This window comes from Psammomys obesus, unplaced genomic scaffold, assembly GCF_907164565.1.
Source record: "Psammomys obesus unplaced genomic scaffold, mPsaObe1.curated_primary_1811, whole genome shotgun sequence".
NCBI lineage: Eukaryota > Metazoa > Chordata > Mammalia > Rodentia > Muridae > Psammomys > Psammomys obesus.
The window spans coordinates 19,680,319-19,705,250 of NW_026585797.1; the positions used below are offsets into that span (position 1 = coordinate 19,680,319).

Sequence of the window (24,932 nt, forward strand, 5' to 3'; positions counted from 1 at the left end):
TCAGACAGGAGTAGTAAGCGGTGCTCTTCACATCCGGCCTTGGAGGCATCAACAAGGAACTACCAGCTCAAGTCCCACCCTGCTGACCCACTCTCATCCCAGTGTCAATGAAAGTCAAGTGGGGTATGTCACCTCCGAGACACAGCCTGTAATAGGGAGGCAGAGCTCCCTATCATCCCTATCGGGATGACCCCAGAGAAGATTTACACAAGATTCAGAGTCTTAAAACCCAATACCTAAAGTATCCAGGTTTTAACTAAAAACCACTCACCAGAAGCAGAAAAATATGTTAAGGAAAAAAAAAACACTATCTTTAGATGCAAACACTGACACAAGGGATCCTGGGATTATCCAGTGAGGACTGTACAACAGCCATCATAAGAATGCTTCAATGAGCAATTGCAAACGCACATGAAACAAACAAGAAAGTTGATACTCAATGGAAGTAATAAAAATTCTCAGCAAATGGAGGATATAAAAAAATAAATGACATTTTAGAAGTAAAACAATAGCTTATGCATAAAACCAGTGGGAAGGCTCAACAGCAGAATGGACAAGATAAAATGCAAAATAAAAACAAACAGAACACTAGAATGACAGATAATACTAAACCTGAACATGGAAAGAACAGACTGAAAAATACACACACTGGAGACTATGGGCTAAAATAAAACAACACTTTCTAAGTTATTAAGTAAATTTTTCTTGCAAGTTTTATTATTCGAACATCTTTATGGATAACACAGAAAATTATTATCCCATGAAGGATGTATGAAAATCTTTGGTAGACTAATAGTATATCAAAAATGGACCCAGGAAACTTGAAATTTAACATGGCCTTTGGAGGTTCACAGGTTGGAACAAGGGCACACTCAATGCAGAAGAGAAGCTGCCATCATTTGGTCATTTGTCATATGCACAGTGAAGATGTTAAATGATGGGTGACAACGCATTCTTTTCCGATCTACACAGCTTCAAACTGAAGAGCTAAGCCTGGCAAAGCCCTTCTCCCACTGGCAGGTTCCATTTGCAGAGAAAACGCTCTTCTCAATGAAAAAAGAAAAGTCATTCTGCAAGTGCCAATGAGTTCTCTGGGGTTTCACCCAAATAAAGCCCAATTTTAATGACCCGAGAGAACCATTTTCAGGACTGTTTTTCAGTCTTAGTTTATTTGTAGTGAAGAGCGTAATGGGGTGTGTGTGTGTGTGTGTGTGTGTGTGTGTGTGTGTGTGTGTGTATGTGTGTATATGTGTATGTGTGTAAAAATGTAGAAAACAAGTTTTATAATAGCTAGCTGTATTCACATTAAAAATTTTCCATCAAAGTCCAACTTGTGAGCCACTAAATCTGAAGAGATCCAGTCTCAATTTATTTCAAATGCACAAGACTGATGATTTGACTTTTGGAGGAGGAGACAGAAAAGAGATAGAAATGGGACCTCATGAGAAAATTTAATGAAAACTGAAACTCCAAGTAAAAATTAGTCCAGAACCACTTTCTATTTTCTACCATAGTCCTTTACTTAGTTTTATCACCCATCATTCAACATCAGGTCTGCAGACCATGTTCGCTGCCTCTTCTCCCTTAAGAAAGACCCAAGAGCTCTTCTGGGTGTGAAGTGTTCTAATAACGCATCTAATTCTTACACAGGAAATCTGCAGGACACAGGACAGGAGGGCCTGCCAATGCGCTGAGTCGCCCCGCAGCCCAGAGACATTGGCATCACACAGGATTCCCAGTTTTAATTCCATTTGAAAGTTCCCGAACAATGCAAAAGTGTAGAAGACTGTATAAAATATAAGATTCTCTCAAAAAGATTTATGGTGCTTTTTTTTTTTTTAATAAAAATAAATCAGTCTTCTTGGCTATAGATTGGCAAATATGTTTTCAATCTTAGCAGGTCTGACACTGACTCCTGTCGCTCCTGGTAGAAGCTGAGGCCAGTGATGAGCTCGACGTCTGTGACCCTCGCTCTGTGCAACGCCAGCAACTCTTCAATCCATGAAGATTCCCTCTTCCCGTGCTGGGAGGATGGAAGAGGAAGAAAAGTCAGCAGAGTCAGTCCGCTCTCTTGTAAGGTCCCCCTCCTCCTAGTTTATTTACTTAGGACGTTGCAGGGTATGAAGTGACAGGACCCATTTCAGGCACAGGCCACACTTTTAAGTAGCATATTTTTCCAATACATACAACAAGCATGTCTGCTGAATTAGATGTCTCAAATTTGAGGGAAAGAAAGCAAACTGAGGACAGGTGGTTACACATTGCACAGGTGCAAAAATAATTGTTTTTGGAAGGTTAAAAACTACCAGAAAATGGGAATTGTATAGTATGATAGAAAAGAAAAGGGAAAAAAATGGATTCAAGTTCCGACTGTATGAATGTCCTATTGGAAAACCACTTAACAAGTGTATTTGCACTCCTTTATCATACTGTTCTAGGAGGGTTATCTCTCTCTCTCTATCTATTTTAATTGAGATTTATTTTTAAATGTTATAAGAATGGGTATTTTGCCATTCTTATAACAAGGATAGACAAGTTGTCAGATCTCCTGGAACTGGACTTACAGATGATTGCCAGCAGCCATGTATATGCTAAGAATCCAGCTCAGGAGCCCTAGGAAAACAGCTAGTGCTCTTAACCACTGAGCCATTTCTCCTGCCCCTGTGCTGGGGTGACTTTAAAGATCAAGAGTAAAGATGTGAGCAACTCTATTACATAAACTATAGTTACTGTAAGAATGTGTTATCTTTATGGCCACATGGAAATGGGGCTGGAGAATACATAAAAGGTGATCTCATTTCTGAAGAGAGGAAAGACTTAGATAGTATGAGATCAGAAAAGAGCCAAAGGCAGACATTCTGTACAGTGGAAGTAAAAATCAGAGTTAAATCACATAACATGGATAGAAGTGATACATTCATATGCCACGAGCATTTCTGAAAATGGTCATGGGAAAGGCCATATATCAGAAAGGCCAATGGGGCCAGTGGCTGGCTCAGTAGGTAAAGTCCCTTGCTGCCAAACCTGGCTGCATGAGTTTAATCCCCAGGGCAAACTTTGGAAAAGGAAAGAACCAATTCCTAAAAGTTGTTCTCTGAGACCCATGTGGCATTTACACACACACATTATAAAAAAAAAAAAAATGTAATTGTTTTAAAAGCCCCATTCTTGGGACCTTGTTAGTTGAAAATGATATCAGACTTTTCCTACACAGAGCAGAGCAGCCACTTCCCATTTCCCACCAAGCTTCTATTTCGTACAGCCTGATGCTCCGTTCACGCCTGGCCACAACCCTTATGCTGGCCTTGGGGGGAGCAGCTGAGTCGACAAACTCCGCATCAGTAGGTAGTTTCCATTTGTTTTAACATTCATGGGAGTGAGAAAAAAAAGTGCACAGAGACCATGTTTCTTCTACTGCAACTAATCTTTGATCACTCCTTCAGAGGCAAAGCAGAGGATCAGTAACTATGTGTGAGTTTCCTTAAACAGCCCTCTTTCTGGCTCATTCCAACATTTAGCATCTTCTGAGCATGCTGCCATTAAAGAACTGAATACAACGTTTCCATCAATGAAGGAGGGCATTCCTTTGGGAACGGCAGAGTAGAAGAGGGGTGCCATGCTTGACTTACACCACTCAACATCATTTTGATAAAGAGTAAGTTTAGGGCTGCCTTTTTTTATTTTGGCAGGTTAGTGCAGAATTCAAACGTGAAATCTCAAAAGTAGGAACCATTTTCAGTTCACGTGGGCCAAAGCCATGTGCTAAGCATGGCAGGCGTAAGAGAGGAACGGGCCTGCTCCCTTACGGCGCCACTGACTCACAGCACAGTGTCCGACCGCTGAACCTCCTGTTACAGGAGACCCTTACTCACTGCAGTCACTGTGCTGACTGCTTCAGCTGTCTGCTCCAGAACGTACTTAATAGTTAGTCTTTATTACATCATTCCTGTGGGCTTTTAAGACATACTGGGCAACTGATGTATTTAATCACAATGTAATCTCTCGGGGAAAAGAAGTGATGAAGAACATAAACAATTGTTCAAAAAGATTTTCATAATAAAGTTACATGTAGAAACTTATTTAAAATGCTGCCTTACAACTTTAACACTAATCTATTACAGTGGAGTTAGAATACAAAAAAATTCCTACAAAAAATCAATCTAGACTTTAGCAACTAATCCATACAAGAAGTTTCTGACCTGGTTTTTAATGTTTTTAAAGACAAGGTGGTCTTCTACAAAGATGTGTCATTTTCAAAGATCAATTTAAGGGCCATAGAGATGGACCCTGAGTGGGCAAAGGCATTTTTCAGTAAGCCTGGCAGCCTGAGTTCAATCCTTGCATCCCACATGGTGGAAAAATAGAATCAACTCCTCACACACATCCTGGGCCTCCAGCTGCTCGATGACCCAAGGCGTGTGTGCCCACAGATTCCCTCTCTCCCTTTCCCAATAACTAATATAACTAATACAATAATGCTATAGTGAAATACAAGGACTACATGTGACACCATCATGTGATTCTAAAGCCTACGTACACTTAGGAGTCCTGTTTCTTCCAGAGTGTGAGGAAAGGGAAGGCACACACGCTTTACAGGTGAGCGTGTGAGGGAGGTGAGGAAGCCACTCACCGGGCAGCTCTCGATGTTGTCAGGCCTGTGAGGCAGTATGAAGGCTGAAGACTCTAATTCTGTGCAATCCAGGGGAATCTGAGATGGGTTTTTGCAGCTAGTGAGCACAATGAAGAAGTGAGTCGGAATCAGGATTTCCTGACTGCGGATGACTCTTCTGTTTCTGTAAAAATATTCGATAGGCACACTTTCATTAAAAAATATCTATCTTTTAATAAGCACTTCAGTAGGACCTGCTTTTAATGAAAATATATCTAAAATTCAAATTCAGTTAGGTAAGCATGTTATAAAAAATTGAGCGGCCACGATGCCTCAATATTCCAACAAATTGATGCTAATAATTAGAATATTCAGTTAACTCTTTTATATTGAAATTTGAGTTTTTCCATTTCTACCTAAAGAGTATTCAAACTACATATAAAGATAGATATTGTCTGAATATTTATATGTAGTATATGAATCATATATATATATATGTGTATATTTGAATACTTACAACCAATATAATAATTCTATATTAGTATTGATGGTCCTTTGCCTGCCACACATAGAGAACGGACCAAAGTCTCTGCTTCCAGGCCCTTTAGGGAGGACATAGAGAACATGTGGACTCTTTGCCTGAATTTCCATTTTTATCCCTACACTTTTACTGGAAAACAAAAACCACAAATTAACCACGGCCTATCGTTAAGGCTACGTCCTCTGTTTTTAAACCTGTGCTTATTTGTCAGAGGGTTTTCAAAATTTAAGGTAGTGGCATCACTATTTTCCAAATATGACCCTGTGTAGAGTCGTAACATACAAAATGGACTGAAAACAAGTTCTGGCTAAAGCTGTGAGTGGGAAGCCTGGAAGGTTCCTTCTACACTCTCTACAACATGGCTCACAGCCCAGCTATTTAAAAAAAAAAAAAATAGACATAGCCAAACTGTCTGGGTGTGCTGGCACTCAGCTTTAATTCTAGCACTAGGGTAAGTCTCTGTGACTTCAAGGCCAGCCTGGTCTACATGGTGAGTTCCAGGACAGCTAGGACTACATAGAGAAGTCCCATCTCAAACAAACAATCAAACAAAAACCCAAAATAGTAAACACGGCTAATAACTATATATTTCACAAACTGACAAGCTCCCAGATGTTTTGTTGTCAGAGTTCTCTGTTAGGGTCAAAATCTCAGTAGAGTCTTCGTACCTGTCTTGTGGTTGCAGGAGCAAATTTTCTTTAGAAAATGCTGTTAATATGGCTTTAATACAGATCAACCTGGGTGAGGTACCATAGCTCAGTGGTGGATGCTGGGCTCCCTTGTGTAAAACCCTGGGTTTGAACCCTGCCCCTCACCTCCTTCCCACAGAAAAATGGAAACCATCAACCAGTTTCTAAAACATCCCCCGTTTCATCTTATAAAACCAAATCTATTGCTGGCTTCCTCAAGATGGTGGGTCCTTCCCGTCCATCAGCACTATGATGTTAACTCAAGGCCATCAGACTTAAGGCACCGCATTTTCATGTCCCTTCTCATTCCTCCCCTCTGGACTTCTGTCCCCATACCCTAGCCTTTCAAGTCTCAAAAGGACTGCCTGCATCCTCTTCCTCTGTGGCCTAGAAAGGGGGCCCCAGGGGGAGGTGATCAAAGAGCTGGCAACCATGTTCATGTCAGAGCCCCTGCTCCCCTTACTCGGGTACCCACATGGAGAGTGAGCTGTCTATGGGCTACATCTGAGCAGGAGGGTCTAGCTACTTTTAAGAGTATAAAATATGTTCTTACTGTTTCACAGTCTCTAAGGAATCGTAACGACCATCATAATCAAAGTCAAACACGGGACCACTGACAACATTGATGCCATTCCTTTCTTTGGCATACTTCTGCAATAGGGTATCATGAAAGTACTCCCATATAACTGAAAGAAAAGATGTTGCAGTATTAAAAGAGTATCATGTGAGATCAGCTAATGAACAAAGCAAAGTTAGTCCTTATAATAGCTAAAGACTAGGTCAAGTTGGCTTTAGTCTTAGGCCCAAGCCCCAGACCCATGATTCACTTTTGGCTTCCAGGTGGACTAAAGGGCAAATACTGGAGTCAACTCTGTTTCTGTATTTGGAAATGTGCACCTTATTTACTCTAGAGTAATGATCATGTTCACCATGAAGTACCAAAGCAATACCACAAACAATGATTCAGACTCACTATTCATACCTGAATTTGTCCTCTGAAAATAGACATGTATTATAGACAACAAATCAAAGAAAATGTCATTATATGTAGTATATTTTGATATTCTGTATTATAAGTTTACATAGGAATGCCCATTTATTCTTATAGGAATCAGACACTGAAATGGCTAAGGATGCTATGAGCTCTACTCATTTTAAAAATAATTATCCAAACTTACTTATATAAGCAACCAAATGAAAGTTGATATATTAGTTTACTGGATTCACTAGGTAGCTTTTGAGGAAATACCATATACTTTCTTTGCCAAAGATATTCATAACATTTAAATTTAAAGAAAAGAGATACTAGAATATATCTTTCAGTGTTTATATAATTTTTTTGAGTTCCAATACTGGAAGAATGTACTTGATAAGTACACATTTAACCAAAACCATAAACTCTGTTACCAACTAAATCTACATATATTGAAGCCATCATTAAAGGTTTTTACCTTGGAAGCTCTGATACATTGGCACTATATTAGATGTAAGCAATGCTTCAGAATATATTTTAGTTGAAATTTTATTTAGTCCTGTAATGGAAAAAAAAAAAAAAAGAGGATTGTTTCATACAGCAAAAGTAACAATTAGCTGAGTGTCACCTGAAGCCTGTAAAACTTGCCCAGGTTCTAGGAGAAGGAAAACAATATATTTGCCCAAGTTCCTTAGAAAAATAAAAATTTAAACTCATTTCTTTGTGCTGCTCATTTAACAAAGTAGCACCAATTTTAATAAGAAAGCCCTGAACTGTACATTTTCAAACTTTTACCTACTTTGTTTTATTTCAGCTGAAAGAGTGCTCTGTTTATAACCTTCTTAAACTTTTTTTTTTTTTTTAACAGTTAAAGGAAGAAAGTTCAGAAGTTCTGGCTTCACCATGGCAGCTACCACCCAGAGAAAACAACCCAGCAGCCTGTTCCGGCATGCCAGCCACACAAGGCTTCTTTGTGTAAAGTGAGCTAGCTTTTACACTCCAATGGCCAAGGTTTGTCTGCAGATAGTTGCTGGGGGCCGGACTGGAGGCTGAGGGCTGGGACACCCCAGGCCTCCTGATTTTTGCCTTGTAAGGCTGGCCTTTAAAAGGCTTCTCATTGGCATACAGACCTAGCACCTTAGAAATGAAGCCACCCCTTCAAAAGGCTGTTCTGGAAGCTCTGCAGCAACGCACAAGCAAGCCTTTACCTACTTCCCTCATCAGTCACCTTCATGGGAACCGAGCTGCTTCCTAAGAACTGGACTCAGTCTTTCACTCCCACCGAGTTTTCAGGGAAAGGCTGGAAAAAGGCGGTCTCCTACCCAAAGTATTTGCACCAGGTCAATAACTCCCCAAACACACAACACACAAAAAGTCACACACTCAAGCCTTACACCAATGTGATGTCTCCCCAATTACGTAAGATTTTCACTAATAAATGAAACAGGCTCCACACAACGTCACGGAATTCACCAAAGATATCCCTCACTAATTTATTTTATTACTTCCATTACTGCTCTTAATAATTTGATGCTGACGCTTGGCCCAGGGACTCCCACAAGGCTAGGTAAGTTCTCTAGCAAGGAGTTACACCCGAAGACCCATGAGAGACTCGCATGTGTGCAAAGAGAGACGCTGAGGAATGGGCAAGCTGCGGGGCAGAAGTGGGAAGCTACTTACTGGGTGGAGCGAGGAACCCAAAGCTTAGCTTAGAACTGCTTTTATGAAAGGAACATTTGTGGAAGAGGCTAAGAGGAATCCGCAGGTCCTGGTATAAACAGTTGGAGAAGTCCTCTTTGGAGAAATGGTCCTGAAGAATAGATGGTGACAAGTCAGCAGGTGGCCCACGGGGAGCAGAGAAGGAAGCTAAGGAATTAAAGCTGCACGGTGGCCCAAGTGTGGAGTCGCAACCCTCTCTAGCTTCCCATTTCCCTATGGATGTTTTCTAACTAAAACACAAATGCTCTCTACAATGGGAATACTATTGATCTCTTCATGTGCAAATATCTTCTGCTGTGATGGCTTTATTTTTTGTTCAGATGGTTTTAAACACTGTATGAGCTAACATGTCAGTTTCTAGAAAGTCTACTGCGCCTTCCATTGCAAAAGACACAGGCAAAAGTTGCTGAGAGAGAGAGAGCAAGAGGAAAGCCACCAAGGACCCTCAGAGGTAAGACCCACAGGGGTTGCGACAAAAGTGACCATACAGAGCTTTGCTTGGATAAGAAAACCAAAATCAAACAGAGTCAATGACCCTCTGAAATTACAGTAGTAGGCAGCAATAAATGAATAAATGACAGCGTGCTCCAAACACGGCGAATACGACACACTACGAAGGGCAGAAACTGACTGAAAGTGACCTTCAAATTTTTTTTAAATGCTCAAAGAAATTTTGCATAGGTGTGAAGATCTATAAAAAAACAACAACAACAAAAACAAAACAAACAAACAAACAAAATGATCGCATCCCTATCTCTTTATTTAGGAGCCACAGAGAGGATCAGCACTAGGTTTCCTAAGTTTAGGTGCTTTTCTCAGTGGAGCCCTCTTCAGTCCCTTACTGTCTTTATATCCACTCTCCTTCCTTCCATCTAAGCACCCCAGGGCTGGAGCTGGAGTGAGGGAGGGTGGAAATGTGCTGCAATTTGTGTGCATGCTCTCTTCAAGGCCCTGCTGCTCTGTTGTTGGTGAGAGCAGAGAAGAAGCAAATGCCTGGACTTTCTAGGCTGGGGTCCTCAGGCAGACAGGAGGCAGTGATGGGACTGGCCTCTAATGGTCTCCTTAAATTTGGCCAGTTGGGGACAAGCCATGCGCTCAGGTGGCCATTCATTTAGAGAAGATTAATTGTGACTGACTGCCAACCTGATTTCCTAAGATTACAAATCAGAGTCACATGTTATTAAAAATAGGGTTGTACCCTGGTGTGATGGCACATGCCTTTAAGCCTAGCACTTGGGTGGCAGAAGTAGGCAGATCTCCGAGTTTGAGAACAGCCTGATCTACAGAGTGAATTACAGAACAGCCAGGGCTACATAAAGAAACCCTGTCTTAAAAAACCAAAACCAAACAAAACATAGAAAGAAGCATGGGGGTTGGGAGATTCAAAGAAGGAAAAAGGGCATGTGTTACTGAGTTTATTCTGAGTCACCCAGCTGCACAGATAAATAGTGGCAGACCTAAACCTGCACCCTAATTCCTGAACTCCACTCCCTTCTTCCTTCAGGAAGAGGTAACAGATGAATCCCCATAAACTGCTTCCCACATAGTTGAAGAGGTGACAGGTACTTGCATTACAGAGGAAGGTGTAAGACGTCCAGAGAGGCATGAGGAGGTCCTGGCTGTATCCATTCACAAACTGTTGCTGGTAAAGAAGGCAGATGCTGTGCTTCTTCTGCAGAATCCGGGGCCTTCCATAGGGTATACTACTGAAGACAATATCTCCTACTTGGGTCATAAAGGGGGAAGGAAACCATGCTTTACATTATTTGGTGCTACACCATGGAAAACCCATCTAACCCTCTCCTGTTTTAAGCATTGTTGGCATGATGTTCTTGTGGACTGTGTACAGTTCACCCTTGTTCATTCACATGCTGATTTCTCTACCCCACTATCTGGTTTTAATCCAGATATTGCATTGTGAAGCTTATCCTAAGTATCTCCTGTCTCAAGTGTGTGAAAACATGCCCACCATTTATTCTCTGTTTCGCCAATAAAACGCCAACCAGCCAATGCTGAACAATACAGAGCATACGGTGAGATGTCCAGGTCCAGTGAAGGGAGGAGAAAGAGAGGAAGAGGGAAATGGAGCCATGAGGAGAGGACCAAGAAGTATCAGGAGGAATGGACCAGAGATGGGAGATGATTACAAAGACTAGGAAGTCTGAATGGGAGAAACGAGGCCAGCTTGGAAGTTTAGGATGGAGTAATTATTGCTCAGGATTGTGCTCTAGGTTAATTAAGAAATCGTACTCTCCATGTGTCACTTGGTTAAATAGCTGGTTAAAGAGTAACTGCCGTATTATTAATAACACGAAATACAAAGCGTACGTAGAAATTAGCTCTTCACCATAAATACATCACACGTACCATAGAGTACAGAAACACACACAAATGTGAAACCCTGAAACTTTGCCTTTTTTTTTTTTTACTGGGATATCAATGTTCTATAAAAGTATCACAAGAGGATACTAGCTTGAATTACTAAGGTATCTTGTTAACGAGGACTTACACTACTAAATAAATAAATAAATAAATAAATAAATCTTTTTGCAACAAAGTCTTAGGTAGCCCAGGTTGGTCTCAAAGTCAGTGTGTAGTCAAGGTTGACCTTGAGCATCTGATCCCCCTTCTTCTGATTTCTGAGTCCTGGCATTACAGGGGCATGACACCATACCTAATTCTTAGTGGTGCTGGCTGACTGAGCCCAGGACTTCACGCATGCTGGCAAGCAATCAACCCATTGAACTACATCACAAGGCCCCTGAAGTTCTTTCACATTATTTTAATCGCCCTTAATTAAGTGATTAGTAAGTGAAGAAAACATGTGGATATTTAGAAGAAAAACACCAAGAAGAACTAACTGAAATGAAACGGTAGACAGTAGCCTAATGGCCTTTTTCTAAGGGTCGGGTGCATTGAAGAACTGTTTTCATTCTGTTGCCTACATCTTCTTAAGAGTAAGGACATACACCTGTTTCACAGATGGGGAATCAGAAGTTTGCAGGGAATAAATGCTTTCCCCATCCTGTTGCTCCAGAGCCCATGAACTCAGCTCCAGCGTGATCTTAAGGTGTCAGCCTTTAACACATATTGGACCACCTTGGGAATGAAAGAATTCCCCAATTCCAACAGTTTACAAGAGCTATCCCACAAAGACCACCTCAAGAAGGATTAATGCAGCATTCACCACTTTGCCCCAGCCAGGAGAAAGTATCAACAAAATCATTTGAAGAGAAGAGATGGCAGCAAAGTGACTCTGACCGCCCAGGTCACAGTTAGGAAATGCTGCATCTGTCGCCTACAAAGCCATCACCTTCACTAAAAGTTGTGGGGTATGAGAGAAGAACAAATTTTAAAAATTAATTAACTTAAAAGTTATGAGGAAGTAACGTTAGAGAGATAAATCAACCTATAACTCCTTACAATTAATTAACAACTAAGGAGACCGAAATTTACTAGGTATCTCAAGTGGAAATCTAAGATGTCTTAAAAACCTATAAAACGTTTGAAAATTTCGAGACACTTTTAACATGGTTTTCACAAAACAGGGTGTACACCTTTTCACTGTAAAATGACATTTCCTGTCTTATGACTAACAGGCTAGAATATCTGGCAGAGAAGATTCTATGCCCCATCAAATGGCTCCCTGTTTCCTTATTTCATTGGTTCTTTGGAAAAAACTCCCTGAACAATTCTCCAAATCTTAAATAAAGCAGGACCTGTTTCTACATTTTGGATCTGAGTAGAACAAGCCTTACCATTTTCCACGGTCTGATTAAAATATTCCTCAAAGTTCGCGATTGGCTCAATCTACAAGAAGTTTATAAAATAAATTTTAAGGATTAAGAAGACATGCTTTAATTACATACTATATCCTTTCTGTAGCTTAACTAATCCAAGAAGAAACAAAAAAAAAGAAAATTTAGCAAGTATTTTGTAAGTGAGAGGTTTCTTTCCTTCAACAAGGAGGGGTAAAAGAGGAGCAGCAACAGGTGCAGAATGACAAAATCACTTCCAGCAATTGAAACTGTAAATCTGTTTTACAACTCTGCTCACTACGCCAAGTCGAAATCAAAAGAGAAAGCATAAAAATATATAAGCTCTAACTACCGACTTTATAAACGTTGTGCATTTGGTTCATAGATTGGTGGGTACTTTTACAACTAAGACATGATAGCCACACCGTGTTTAGGAGACTTACGGCTAATGGAAATGAACCCATGTGTTAAATCCATTTGAATGAAGAATATCCCCCCCCAAGTCTGCAGTAGGCTGTGGTTTATATTAAAGAAGGAACAGTCAGTAAGATGGGTTTACTCCGCTCAAGGAATTCTTTAGAATTCACCCTACCTACCCCCAAGGGGTCACGACACCCAGAGATAAAAACAGCTCAAAATGCAGAAGCTACATTGGGGAAATGGCTAATAAATGGTCTTCATGTGTTCTCAAGAGTTAAAAGCAAATGTACAGATGCTTAATAAACATATTACATCCAACTTGGACATTTTAATTTCATCTTAGCTGTTTCCATAGCACATTCTGTATACACACGCACAAAGAGAGAGACGTGCATGCACACACGCAATGTTAAGCTGCTAAGGTCTGCAGCCTACCTACCCAGGGATCACATGTGCAGCTGAGGTTATCGGCTACTGATTTGATTGGACAATGGGACACAGAGCTCTCTTCTTTGGGATGACTTGGGGTATAAACGGGTTTCTTCAGAAGGTGGTTGAGACTGCCATGACTTCCATTATTAGGAGCTGGGATCAAACCCAACAAATCTGCGTAGTTCCAAGAATAGTAAAGAGTTAGTCGGAAGTTTCAAGACCAAACAAATCAATTTGTACCATGAGTTTCATTTTACTGCTTTAAATCCGATGTATTTGATTCTTTTTCTGTTTAACTAGAATGAAGATAGAATATACTTGACGTTGAAGTATAGCCATCTGTGGTTCTTTGAGCCATACACAATTTTCTAAATTATTCTTTAAAAATTGTGTGTGTGCGTGTACATGCGTGTAAAGGTGCCTGTAGAGGCCTGAAGAGGGTGATGGACCCCTGCAGCTCCAGTTAGATATTGTTGTAAGCTGTTCTATACAGCGAGTTCCAGGACAGCCAGGACTATATAACAAAATCTTGTCTCAACAAACAAGCAAAAAAAACTATTTTAATCATATGTATGTGTGGCTCTATGTAAGTATGCACACACGAGTGCTGTGACAACAGACGGCGAAGGCGTCCTATCCCACAAGAGCTAGAGCTAGAGGCAGCTGTAAGCCACCCAACATGGATGCTGGGATCCAAATTCAGGTCTTCTGTATGAGTAGTAATGAATCCTAGCCTCTGATCCATCCCTCTGGCCAGAATTTGTTGTTCTTAACACAAAGAGGAACATATATGCTGCACTTTCCCACAAAACCTTCTAACTTTGAGTGGATAATAAATACAGTTAGCCTGTGTTGAAGGAAGGTCCACACAAATAGCTGTGTTGGTATTCTTTAATTTAGTTTAGTTCTCAGCATAACTGAGTAAATTATCACCAATATTTGGTAGGTAAGTGCTCAATGGGTTTTACCTAAGTTATCACATGGTGGGTTTAGAATTCAAATACAGCCGTGTTTGAATCTAAGACTCATGAACGCATAACAACAGATATTTGCATCATAAAGCACTTACTTTATATAAGATATTGCTGTAAATGAGTGATAAACTCAAGTTTATGAGCTCTCTTGAGAAGAAACACATGACATAGCTAAGGTTTTGAAGATGACCATCAAGAAAAAAAAAAAAATCTGGGCCTGGAGAGCTGGCTTAGCTGTTAAGAGCACTTTACAGTTTCTCCAGAGAACCCAAGCTCAGTCTCCAGTGCCCAAATCAGGTAACCCACAACCACTGGCTCTGCGAGATGGGATGCCTTCTGGTGGCCTCCGTGGGCACACACCCACACACACATACACACACACACACACACACACACACACACACACACACACACGGCATACATTCACATATGCACATATACAGAAACACAAACAAAAAAAATAAGCAATAAATCCCTTATTCAGAAAAGGAATAACACTTAAAATGCAAAATTCCACCGTAAGTCAACACTCATCCCGAGTCCCCCTTCATTTCTCTTGGCTTTGCCATCTGTTCAGCTAGCGTTGATGTCAGAGCCACCTGTGTTATCCACACAGTGTATCACTGCCCCAGACTCTTCTCAGAGGTCCCCGTCACTGCTGAGTCAAATGTCGTAACATTGAGCCCGAGTCTCTGAGTGTCGGACTTTGATCATGTACGGTATAAATGACAGCCTCCCAGGGGCCTCCGTCAGGAGAAAGGACACGGAAACATAGGCTCTCTGTGTGCCCTCCTGCGCCTATCTTCAGTGGACGGGATATGTGGGTGCTGCTCACACTTACCACACATTAAGTTATAGACTTCAATATTCTCAAAGGAGTCAACTTCAGTGCCGTGCTTGAAGGCAGGTCCATAGCCAATAAAGAGAGCCTGGATTTGCCAGAAAGGTAGAAGATTACCCGTTTAATTCAGTTATGCATGTAGCTGGTCAAAATGCTATAATGTCTGCATTGCACACATCTATGTTCACACAAGTATGTTTATAGTTGCCATGTAAGATAAAAGGGAAGCACCACGCTCAGGGGCTGACTAGGGTACTGTTTTAATTGTCACTGTCTATACAACTTAAAGATATCTAGACTATTTCTTTTACTATCATTTTTGGCTTGATGATCCGAACAGAATGATGAAATGGGACAAACCCTTTACACTGCTCACCTCACAAAGTGCTATGGAGAGAAAATTCAGTCATTACCACAACTGTATTCAGAAAAAGAATTAAAGTGCCAAGCAAATGCCAGGTGCCACCTCCTTTCAGGTCAGAAACATAATAACCTTGCATCAATCAAATCACTGACTTTTACTGTGAGCCAAAATGGTTCAGAGAACACAGATACATTCAAAATGACTATTAACTTAGGAAGGCGGCCAATAAATCACATATCTACAGAAACACAAATACAAACTACTCGCAAACTCTTTAATTCTTCCCAAAGAACAACACTCAATAACTCTCGTTCACTACACATCCAGTTTGTTTTTTAAGACTCAGATTTTATTTATCTAGCTTTCTTCAGATTAATCCTATCAATAAAGTACCAAAGGTTTACTCACTTGCATATTTGAAAACAGGTTGTCAGAGCCATGAAATCCACTTCCACAATATTTCCTTTCTGATGGATTCCTAAATTTTGACATATGTAAATTAGTAATATAATTCTAGTCACTGGACAAAACCACACCATTTCCTTCCTAAAGAACAAGTGGCTACTGTTAAATCAACATAAACTAAATAAAACCACCTCACTCTGAAACTCCTGATTTTTATCCTTTATACTCTTTTGCTTGGAACTCATGTGTTCATAAAACAAAAGGCAGAGGTGACCAAGCCTTAGCATGGTGACAGAGGGTCTTGAACCGCTGGCTGTGCTGTGACGACACAGCTACGACTACAAAGAATTCATTGTCACTCCACTCGGTTTCAACATTTCTTGCATTTGTAAAACCCCAAGAACAATGCAGCTTTTAATGATGCTCAAATGCAGTATTTTGCTCTTGTTGAAGGTACTGGGGATTGAACCCAGGGCCTTGGATGTGCTAGGCAAGTGATTTACCACTGAGCTATATGCTCAGCCCTCATATATAGTATTTAGAAAGTCACCAAACCTCCCACTATAAATCTTCTGGACGAAATGCCCAGCTCTCCGATAGAGAGGGAATGGTGTGACTGTATTGACTGACCTGTGTTTTGCTGTTCAGGAATTTTTTGACAGGGACATTTGTCACAATCAATGGTTTTGTAGGTGACTACCAGAATATTTAATGGTCAATCTTTGAGAAAAGGGCATTATTAACCATGAAAATATTTTGGTGAGTACCCCAACAAGCTGACATTTCCCGATGGGTTGGTATAAGAAAATGGAGATGAGCAGCCGTGTAGCATAAAGACGCTTGCTGTGAAGTGCTTTCACAAATGCCGATCTTGGAAGGATAGAGAAGAGACGCAGTGGGGGGGTAACAAACACACTAATAAAGATTATTAGAAACAATCGACACAGATGTGAGGGCCAGAGCCACGGTTCTTAGTCAGAACTGACCCCTTCTCCCCGGGAGATTTTCACTAGTGTCTGGAAGCATTACAGTGTCATAAGTAGAGAAAGAATGTTAAAACCAAGTGCAGAGTCCTGTCAATTTTCAAAAAATTTGCTGAGCAGCTCACAACGAAAAGAATTATCCAATTCAAGATGTTTAGAGGTTACAGCGAAGTTACAGCGAAGAACATCTCACATGCAATGTTAGACAGGGGCCAGTCTTCCCCTTGAGTGGAGATGACATCAGGCTGAGTGTGCCCAGGATGGGTTCATAACTTACAATGCAAGTTGCCACTGAGGGTCCAAATAGAACGTCAGTGGCTCGATCCTTTCGCTTTTAGCAAAGTGTAAGCGCTTGGGTAAGAAGTGTTTCAGGTAAGGCCTGAAGTGCTGGTTTGGTTCCCGGCACTGATGTGGAAAAAGACAACAAAACAAAGCAAAACCATTACTCTCATATCACCTGGAGTATAAATAGTCCTTGAAAATCCCTTAAACTCAGATAGACTTTACTCACAGACATTTTACCAGCCTCTCTGGAAGACAGAGGTGCAGGTAGGAAACTGATGGTTCTTGCTAGTCACAGAATGTGAACGGTAGCTGCAATTTTTGCTGGGTATTATAATGACTACTGAACAAAGGTCTTAGGACTCTTAGCGTGTCACTAGGTCACAGTGGGGTTACAACTGATGTATTTATTTCACTTGCCTCATTAAATGCAACCATACAAAATTCTTCAATTCTCTAAAGTGTATCACATATGAAATATAATATATGTAAAACTCAGCATTAGGACAAAGATTGTATTTTTAAAATAATAAATAATAATTAGTATAAACCAAAAAAAAAAAAAGATTAAGGACATGCAGCTCACTGGGATACTATGACCTGTCATGTATATTAGCAAAAACAGCAACAATTAAATAAATGAAATATTAAGATACTCACGGAAAGATTTTTTGCCACGCTTTCATAATTAACTAAAGGAACAAACAAAAGAGTTAATAGCTAATGATAGGCTACAATGAAACATACAAATAAGATAAGGTATAAAGTCTTACATTGTTACACTCACTCACTAATAAAATACCAAAGCATATTTTTATTCTTTTTTTGAGCAAACATGATCTCGTGTCAACAGGTCAGCCTCAAACTCACTATGTAGCTGAGGATGTCTGTGAACTTCTAATCCTCCCGTCTGCAACTCTGGGACTACAGGCAACATTCCACCATGCCCAATTTGTGTGGTACTTGCAATCAAACCCAGGGTTGCATGCAAACTCAGCAAGCTCTCTCCCAGTGGAGCTGTGTCACCAGCCCCAAAGCTGATTTCAAACAGCTTGCTCATCACATCACTGCATGGACATTGACAAGAACAGACACGTCCTTAGCTTCCGCTCTGTCATGATGGTCGAGAAACAGTGTCACACTGTTATGCTACCTGTCTACCCCTCTATCTGTGGTCCATACACTTGGCCATTCATCTATCTGACTCTTCATCTGCTTGTCCATCCATCCAAGCACTGATCTATCCAAACCTCCATCTGTGTACCAGCCCGCACAGACCTAGCATAACTTCACTGTATAATAATAAAAACATGCTTTGACACATTACAAAAAGTACTCAGGAAGATATATTCCAAACTTAACAAGCTGTCTCTAAAGAGAAGAAATGAGTTATGATGAAGAGAAGGAAATGGCTTCTTTTCTTTGCTTATGTCAGAATTAAGTTAAAAGTCTAGAACTGTCAAATGAAAGAGACAGAAATGAGAAGACAGTAGATTAGTGTAAAAGCTGGATTTATACTCCAAATTCATTAGACTTGCCTGGTGTTTTTCGTGCTGCCTATCTGTAGTTGTCTAGTTTTCTAAAATTCCCCTTGATTCTGTATTTAGTTGAATAATTTGAGAAAACTATCCACACAAAAGAATCCGTATTTCATGAACATAGACAAATTGATATGCAACTTTTGCTTTAATTTGGGAAATCTGAAGCACTAATAGGAATGAAGTTGAAGCTACAGCTCAGCCATATGCCAAACACCACTCAGGAATATCAGTCTATATGTTAATCTCAGCCACCCAAATGCCAAATGTCACCCAGGAATGTCAGTCTACGTGTCTTCCAACACGTTACTAACCAGGCACAGTCATGCCCCAGTATCCATGAGAAATGTTTCTAGGGCCTTCCCAGAGATATTGGAATCCTCAGATGTCCAAATCTTTGCACATAACTTATATAATCTTTCTGTACATTTCAACTCATCTCTGCATTACTATAATGTAAAAGGAATCTCTTGTGTAGTAAAGATACAACACCTGTCAGTTAAAAAAAAAAAACCTACGGCCTGTGTCTGAGGCAGGAAATAGGTGGTATATTCGGCAGGCAGAAAAGATTCTGGGATAGAGCCAGGTACGTGAGATTACAACTGAAAAAATGTGAGGAGGAAGGATGCATGGTAACTGAGCTCAGGTAATCAGACACGTGGCAAAATGTAAATTATTATAATGGGTTATTTTAAGTAATGAGCTAGTCAGAGAAGAGCCCAGCCTATGGTGTAGGTGTTAATTCAGTCTCTGGAAGCTTGAGGAAGAGAGGAAAGACCTCCTTGTACACTACAATGCCTAACACAATGCAAGTTGTCTGCATCTAATTATTATATTGTATCAATTAGAGACTAGTGACAAGAAAACGTCCAACAATCTCTACTGAAATTGATTTCATTGCAGAACCCAAACCTAACACAATTTTGACATGCACATTTATATTTCCATTGCAAAACTAATTATATAAAACAGATAAATAAAACCAAAGATGGAAATCAAAAGGGGGCAGTTATGAAGTGAGCTTGATCTGCAGAATAATATATATTTTTAATTATGTCTTGGTGGTTTGGTGTTCCAATGTGGTCAGGAGAAAAGATAAAATTACTTGTCTTTTTCTATGCAAAAGATGTGTGTGATTGCTTTGGGAAATTGTTTAAGGAAATCATTTCTTAGTCAAGAAATTGATTGTGTACAGAATGAATAATTTCTGCTGAGTTGCTCTTCATAATATAATATTATTCTAAAATGTGAGTTATATTAATAGGATGTCATTAATTATTTAACCTTTAAAAATGTACTCAAATTTTTCTCACTAACAGTGTATGAACCTTAATAAGCAAACCAAACCATAAATTTTAATATGAAATAACATTAAGATCACCAAGTTTTCTTTAGTCCAGAAAAGGACATTGGGAAGTGGTTAAACTATTGTCACTCCGATGAAACTCACTTAAGTACAGAAAGGCTGCATGGAGATTCAGTCATGCTTTCCTATGGCTGACATAGATCGATGCAGAGGAATGCATTTTTTCTAGTGATAGCTGCAGTTAGCAAACAGCCTCACTCACATGAATAGTACTTCTCTGGAACGTCGGAAGGTCTCAGTCGAGCAGCAGGTCCATAGACAACTTTGACATTGTTCACATCCCCCAAATACTTATTCAGGTACACATACTTCTTACAACTGCCCTGTTCCATGCCTGGGAGGAGTAAATCGCAGAACGTGACTAAAGAAAGTAAAACACAAAGCTTGATTTCTTTCACTTCCAGAATCAGTTCTTGCTCCTTTCTTATTCTTTTGTTGAGACCGGGTGTCTGGAGTTAGCCTCGGAACTCACTGCGTAGAGCAGGCTAGCCTCAATCTCACGGAGATCTACCTGCCTCAGGCAATTGACACTTCCAGAATTTAATGATTATCTACACACATAGAATTTAGGACTCATAATAGTTGAACTCATAATAGTTGACATTTTGTGTCTTAATAGATGCAGACCTTAATAGATGCAGAAAAACATTTTCACTGTTTTTCTCTTTTTAAAATTGTGTGTATGTGTGTGTGCCAACAGGATTTTGTGTGTGTGTGTGTGTGTGTGTGTGTGTGTGTGTGTGTCTGTGTGTGTGGACTTCATGCACAAATTTGGCATTTAATTGTGTGTTCCTTCTTACTGATGTGTTTTATCACCATGTGAGTAAAACAGGATATGTTTCCACAGTTGAAGAAGGTGGTTTACCCCAAATCAGGTCACACTGAACTGGAATGTAAGCAGCAGATCCCTTAAGTATGATCTTAGGACCGTTTCCTAAGACAGCTCTCTCCAACTATTTCTGAAGCAAAAACGAGTGACATTAACAAAAGGGAACTGATAGAGCCTATTTTCTACCTTCTTGTATGGATGGTACTTTGTAGTCCTAAGGCTGTATACAATCATGTATCACAAACTGCATTTGGGGGCCCGTGAGATAGCTCAGTTGGAAAAGGCACTTCTACAAATCTAACAGCCTTAACTCTCTCCCCAGCACCCATGGCGGAAGGACTGACTGATTCCCACATTTGTCCTCTGATCTCCACAAGCATACCGTGGTGCAAGTGTGTGCACACAAGTGATTAATTAAATTAAAACTGTTAATGAACTGTACTGTGAGAAATCAAAATAAAAGCAATCTGTACCACCTCCAAAGTCAGACTGATGCTGCTAAAACAAACTGAAGAGATGTATAAGAATGTGTCCCAATTAAAGCTAAATTGTATTTACCCAAATTTGACACTGGAGATTATTTTTAGCACTTTAAATTCTGGTGTAGAATTTTTCAAATCAGAAATTAGGTTATGACTGGTATGTTCATAAGTTTAATCTTATGCTTTACTTATATTTTATATTTAATGTATTTCCCTAAAAACTGTCCATAATAAACCACATTTTAAAAATTTTTTCCTTTAGTATTCAGTAAAAATAATTAAACAAGAATTGATCAAGCCAACTTATTAAAAAAAAAACCCTTTAATCTACAGAGTAAATGGATAAGCTCAGATTACCATGATCTGAAATGAGGATGAGGTTCAGGCACTTGTCCAAGCTCAGGTCCTTCAGGCCATCCATCAGCATGCCAAGCATTCGGTCCACCTTCTGCAGGGCCTTGATGACCTAGACACGGAAGCAGGCCTTGTGTGATGTGCTCCACACCAATGTTATTTCTACCCTGTGTGATGCAGTCTGCACTAACACCATTTCCAAGTAATCACAGTTTACTAAAAAGAATGGAGGGAAGGAAGAAGGGAGGGAAGGAGAGAGGAGCTATTGAGGCATTGATAAACTATGATAAATACAAATTACACCAATACAGATCAAGATCATAAAACATCTGCCAATCATTAAGAATCGGATGATCCAGATTCTATATCTACTAAACCATAGAGTCTGGGGTACCATTAGCTAGTCCCTCCCTGAGATGCAAATATCCAGGTCAGACTAGACTCAATTAAACCAAAATAATGCTCTCTCAAGTCCACGGTGTCTCGGCAGAAACCAATGCATTCTTAACTAGCATTTTTCTTTTCACTATCAATTTCTTCTTGAACTTTGAATCATTTAAATGGTCACTGTATGAGCGCGATGTTTCCTGATTTTCAAAGGGGTTAAAGTTAATCCTTAAATGCTTCATATAGTTCCATGTACTTAAAAACAACTTACAAGTCTCAGGAATTGAACCTTTATTTCCTTACTAAATGAATATATTTTATACATTGATAGTCCAAGGCTACAGAAGGGCTAAAAGTTTGGACAAACTACTTTCTGGCATTTTCTTTTCCCCATGCCTTATAAAGCCACCCAAAGAAAGTCTTGCCTGTATTTTCTGTACTATATCTTCCCTTAATAACTTGTAACCCCTCACTTTGATATGAGACATGCTCCTTCAATATGGTCCTCCACTCACTGGAAGATAGCCAAACAACATGGATTTTAAATTTTAAATATTAAAGTGGTTTTGAGGTGCCAGCAATGCTAAGAGAGTTGGATAGAGTTTCTAAGTTGACGAGTATAGTCTGGAAAGTAGTGAGCACCATCGAGAACAAGGACACATCAGAGAAACAGGAAAATTAGCAAAGCATAAAGTGTTGCACAATCTTAGTTATATGACCTAACAAAAAGACTTTTGGCCATTCTGACCTTGTCATGGGCCTTCCATACCAGAGAAATAATACAAATTTATAACTAAAATAATGAAAACACACCATGTGCCTGGGTCAGTTATTCAAACCACAGCAATAAGCCTGAGAAGGGCTCCTCTGGACCTACTGTGAGAGGGCCAAGCTCTGGTCACACTTTTTTATTACCCCGCCCCTAGCAAGAAACATGTCTGCTTTATGTCAACAGAGTTAAAGCAGGGTACAACGAGGCTGCTAACTGCCATGGAGCTGCTGGATGGAAAGAATACAAAGGACAGACACAAACCTGGCTGAGGACCAGTTCCCCTCTCTTTTGCCTGATATGAAAGCAACACAAAATGGCATATGGGTTCTTTCCAAGCATTCAAGTCCATGCCAGACACAGGGACAGAAAGACAAGGGAAGATAGTCTATTCAGAGGACTAAGTTCAAGTGTGTTGGGGAATGATGCCTATTCCCTATTGCTACATTTAGCAGTCCTTTTGCATTTAGACCAAGCAGCATAGACAGGGGTACCTGAAAGAGAGTTTACAGTAGATGTGATAGACCAGGCCTCTATCTGAATGAGTGATAAAGAATCCTAAAGACTCACAAACTACCCAACCTAGGTCAGCTGGGCAGGGGGCCAGCATGAATGTGGGGTGAGGGTTTATCTACTAAGGAAGAGTATGAGTTTGTAGTCTGCCTTTTAGAATCACAGGAGGAGAAAGATGATTTGACCCGACGATACCTCTTCTTCTTCTCATTATGTCCAACAGGATTCCCAAGTCCTTAGTTTCTATTTCTAGTCACATCGTAAGTCATAGAAAACAAGTCAGCATCAGAAGAAACCAGACCATGGGCGGGCAGAGGAAGGAGGTCTGGTCACCTTGAGTGCTGATGATTCCTTTCCATGAAAATGGCACAGTGCTGTCACCTCTGGAAAGCTCTGAGTGCCGGTCTAAACTACAGTGAATGTGGCCAGGCACCGGCTGTTTCTAAAACATGGCTGGCCAAACAAGATACATTATGTATGATCTTTACTGCCCAGGTTACTGGTTCTCGTCTCTGTTGTCACAGTGACTAACATAAATAATTATCATTTGCCCCATTCTTCACTTTTGATAGTGTCTTCCATCCTTTCAAGTCCCAGCTCTGTTACAAGCATGGCTCTCAGGCAGGAGAGTATCTCCTAAAGAGAGGCTGTTTCTGCTCTGCAGCTCACTACCTGACACTTCCATAAAAATTTGGAGTCTTAGAGGCTTAAAGACTTCTCATAAAGCACTCAGGTTTGAAGGCAAAGAGAGAGAATAATGAGGATATGGAGAGAAAATAAAAGATTTAATTGAAGATACACAAGATAACTTAATAGTTCAATTTACCCCTGTGAAAATGTAAGCAAAACCAGGCCTCCCAGCTCTTGTTCTGTTTAAATTGCTCTCTCTGCTCAAGTAGAATTTTGTGTAATACTCACTCTTTCCAAAAATCATAGCGTTTTATAGAATGTTCTAGAAGAGCCCACTTCAAGAATACTAAGTTTAATGACGCGATCATAGGTAGGAATTAACTTACCTCACTGCTGACTGGTCCATGTGAATGCCCTGAAGAGTCTGGTTCTTCTAAATACAGAGTGTAAAAGTGTGGTCTAAATCAAACAGTATCAAAATGTAATATTTTACGAACACATTGAAAAACAGAATGGAAAGAATAATTCAACAGTTGATCCTGACTAAAAACTCTACAGCAATAGGGTAACCTCACTAGAATGCTGAGGAACTATTTACAGGCTTGGGATTCTTCAAAATGAAGCCGTAATTGTTCACCAGTTCCATGGGATATAAGACGGCAGAGCAAACAACAGTTTTGTTATAGTCTGTTTGTGAGAGGCACATGACGTCTATAAGACAAAGCAGCCTTTGTACCAGAAACTGTCTACATACCTTTCAAAGCTAGGAAGCTGTAGCCACTCAAGAACGGCTAAAATCCTTTCTTCAAATGGCACTGACCTACAATTAAAAGATAAGCAAATTAAAACAAATCTGCAGTCACTTTATGTCAACTGTAAATATTTTTTTTTCCTTGCTGGAAATAATATTAAGTGAAACAAAGCAAGCAGAGGCATCTACTGCATGTGAAATTATCTGAGATTTTTTTTTTTTTTGCCATGTTGTAATTTCCAGTACTTAGGAAACAGAACAAAAGTACTGTGGTACAAGGTCAGGCTGGACCACATCATAAGACCCTGCCCCGCACATACCCA

The 24,932-nt window shown here is 40.0% G+C and overlaps 1 protein-coding gene across 2 annotated transcripts in view; it reads right to left on the minus strand.

The window, feature by feature from the left end:
• Positions 1-695: 695 nt before the first annotated feature.
• Enpp1 (ectonucleotide pyrophosphatase/phosphodiesterase 1) overlaps positions 696-24,932 on the minus strand; it is a 62,621-nt gene continuing 38,384 nt past the window's right edge. Inside the window, exons 10-25 of one of the 2 annotated variants that reach the window (XM_055599445.1) lie at positions 24,613-24,678; positions 24,245-24,317; positions 21,563-21,671; positions 20,097-20,228; positions 17,651-17,682; positions 16,986-17,113; positions 15,729-15,798; positions 14,957-15,044; positions 13,149-13,315; positions 12,290-12,341; positions 10,102-10,253; positions 8,493-8,622; positions 7,291-7,371; positions 6,393-6,525; positions 4,631-4,793; positions 696-2,023 (exon numbers count right to left, since the gene is read on the minus strand). In XM_055599445.1, coding sequence (XP_055455420.1) covers positions 1,853-2,023; positions 4,631-4,793; positions 6,393-6,525; positions 7,291-7,371; positions 8,493-8,622; positions 10,102-10,253; positions 12,290-12,341; positions 13,149-13,315; positions 14,957-15,044; positions 15,729-15,798; positions 16,986-17,113; positions 17,651-17,682; positions 20,097-20,228; positions 21,563-21,671; positions 24,245-24,317; positions 24,613-24,678 — 1,747 coding nt within the window. In that variant the 3' untranslated portion in view covers positions 696-1,852. Of the gene's footprint in view, positions 2,024-4,630; positions 4,794-6,392; positions 6,526-7,290; positions 7,372-8,492; positions 8,623-10,101; positions 10,257-12,289; positions 12,342-13,148; positions 13,316-14,956; positions 15,045-15,728; positions 15,799-16,985; positions 17,114-17,650; positions 17,683-20,096; positions 20,229-21,562; positions 21,672-24,244; positions 24,318-24,612; positions 24,679-24,932 lie in introns of both variants that reach the window. The other variant, XM_055599444.1, reaches the window with a different exon arrangement.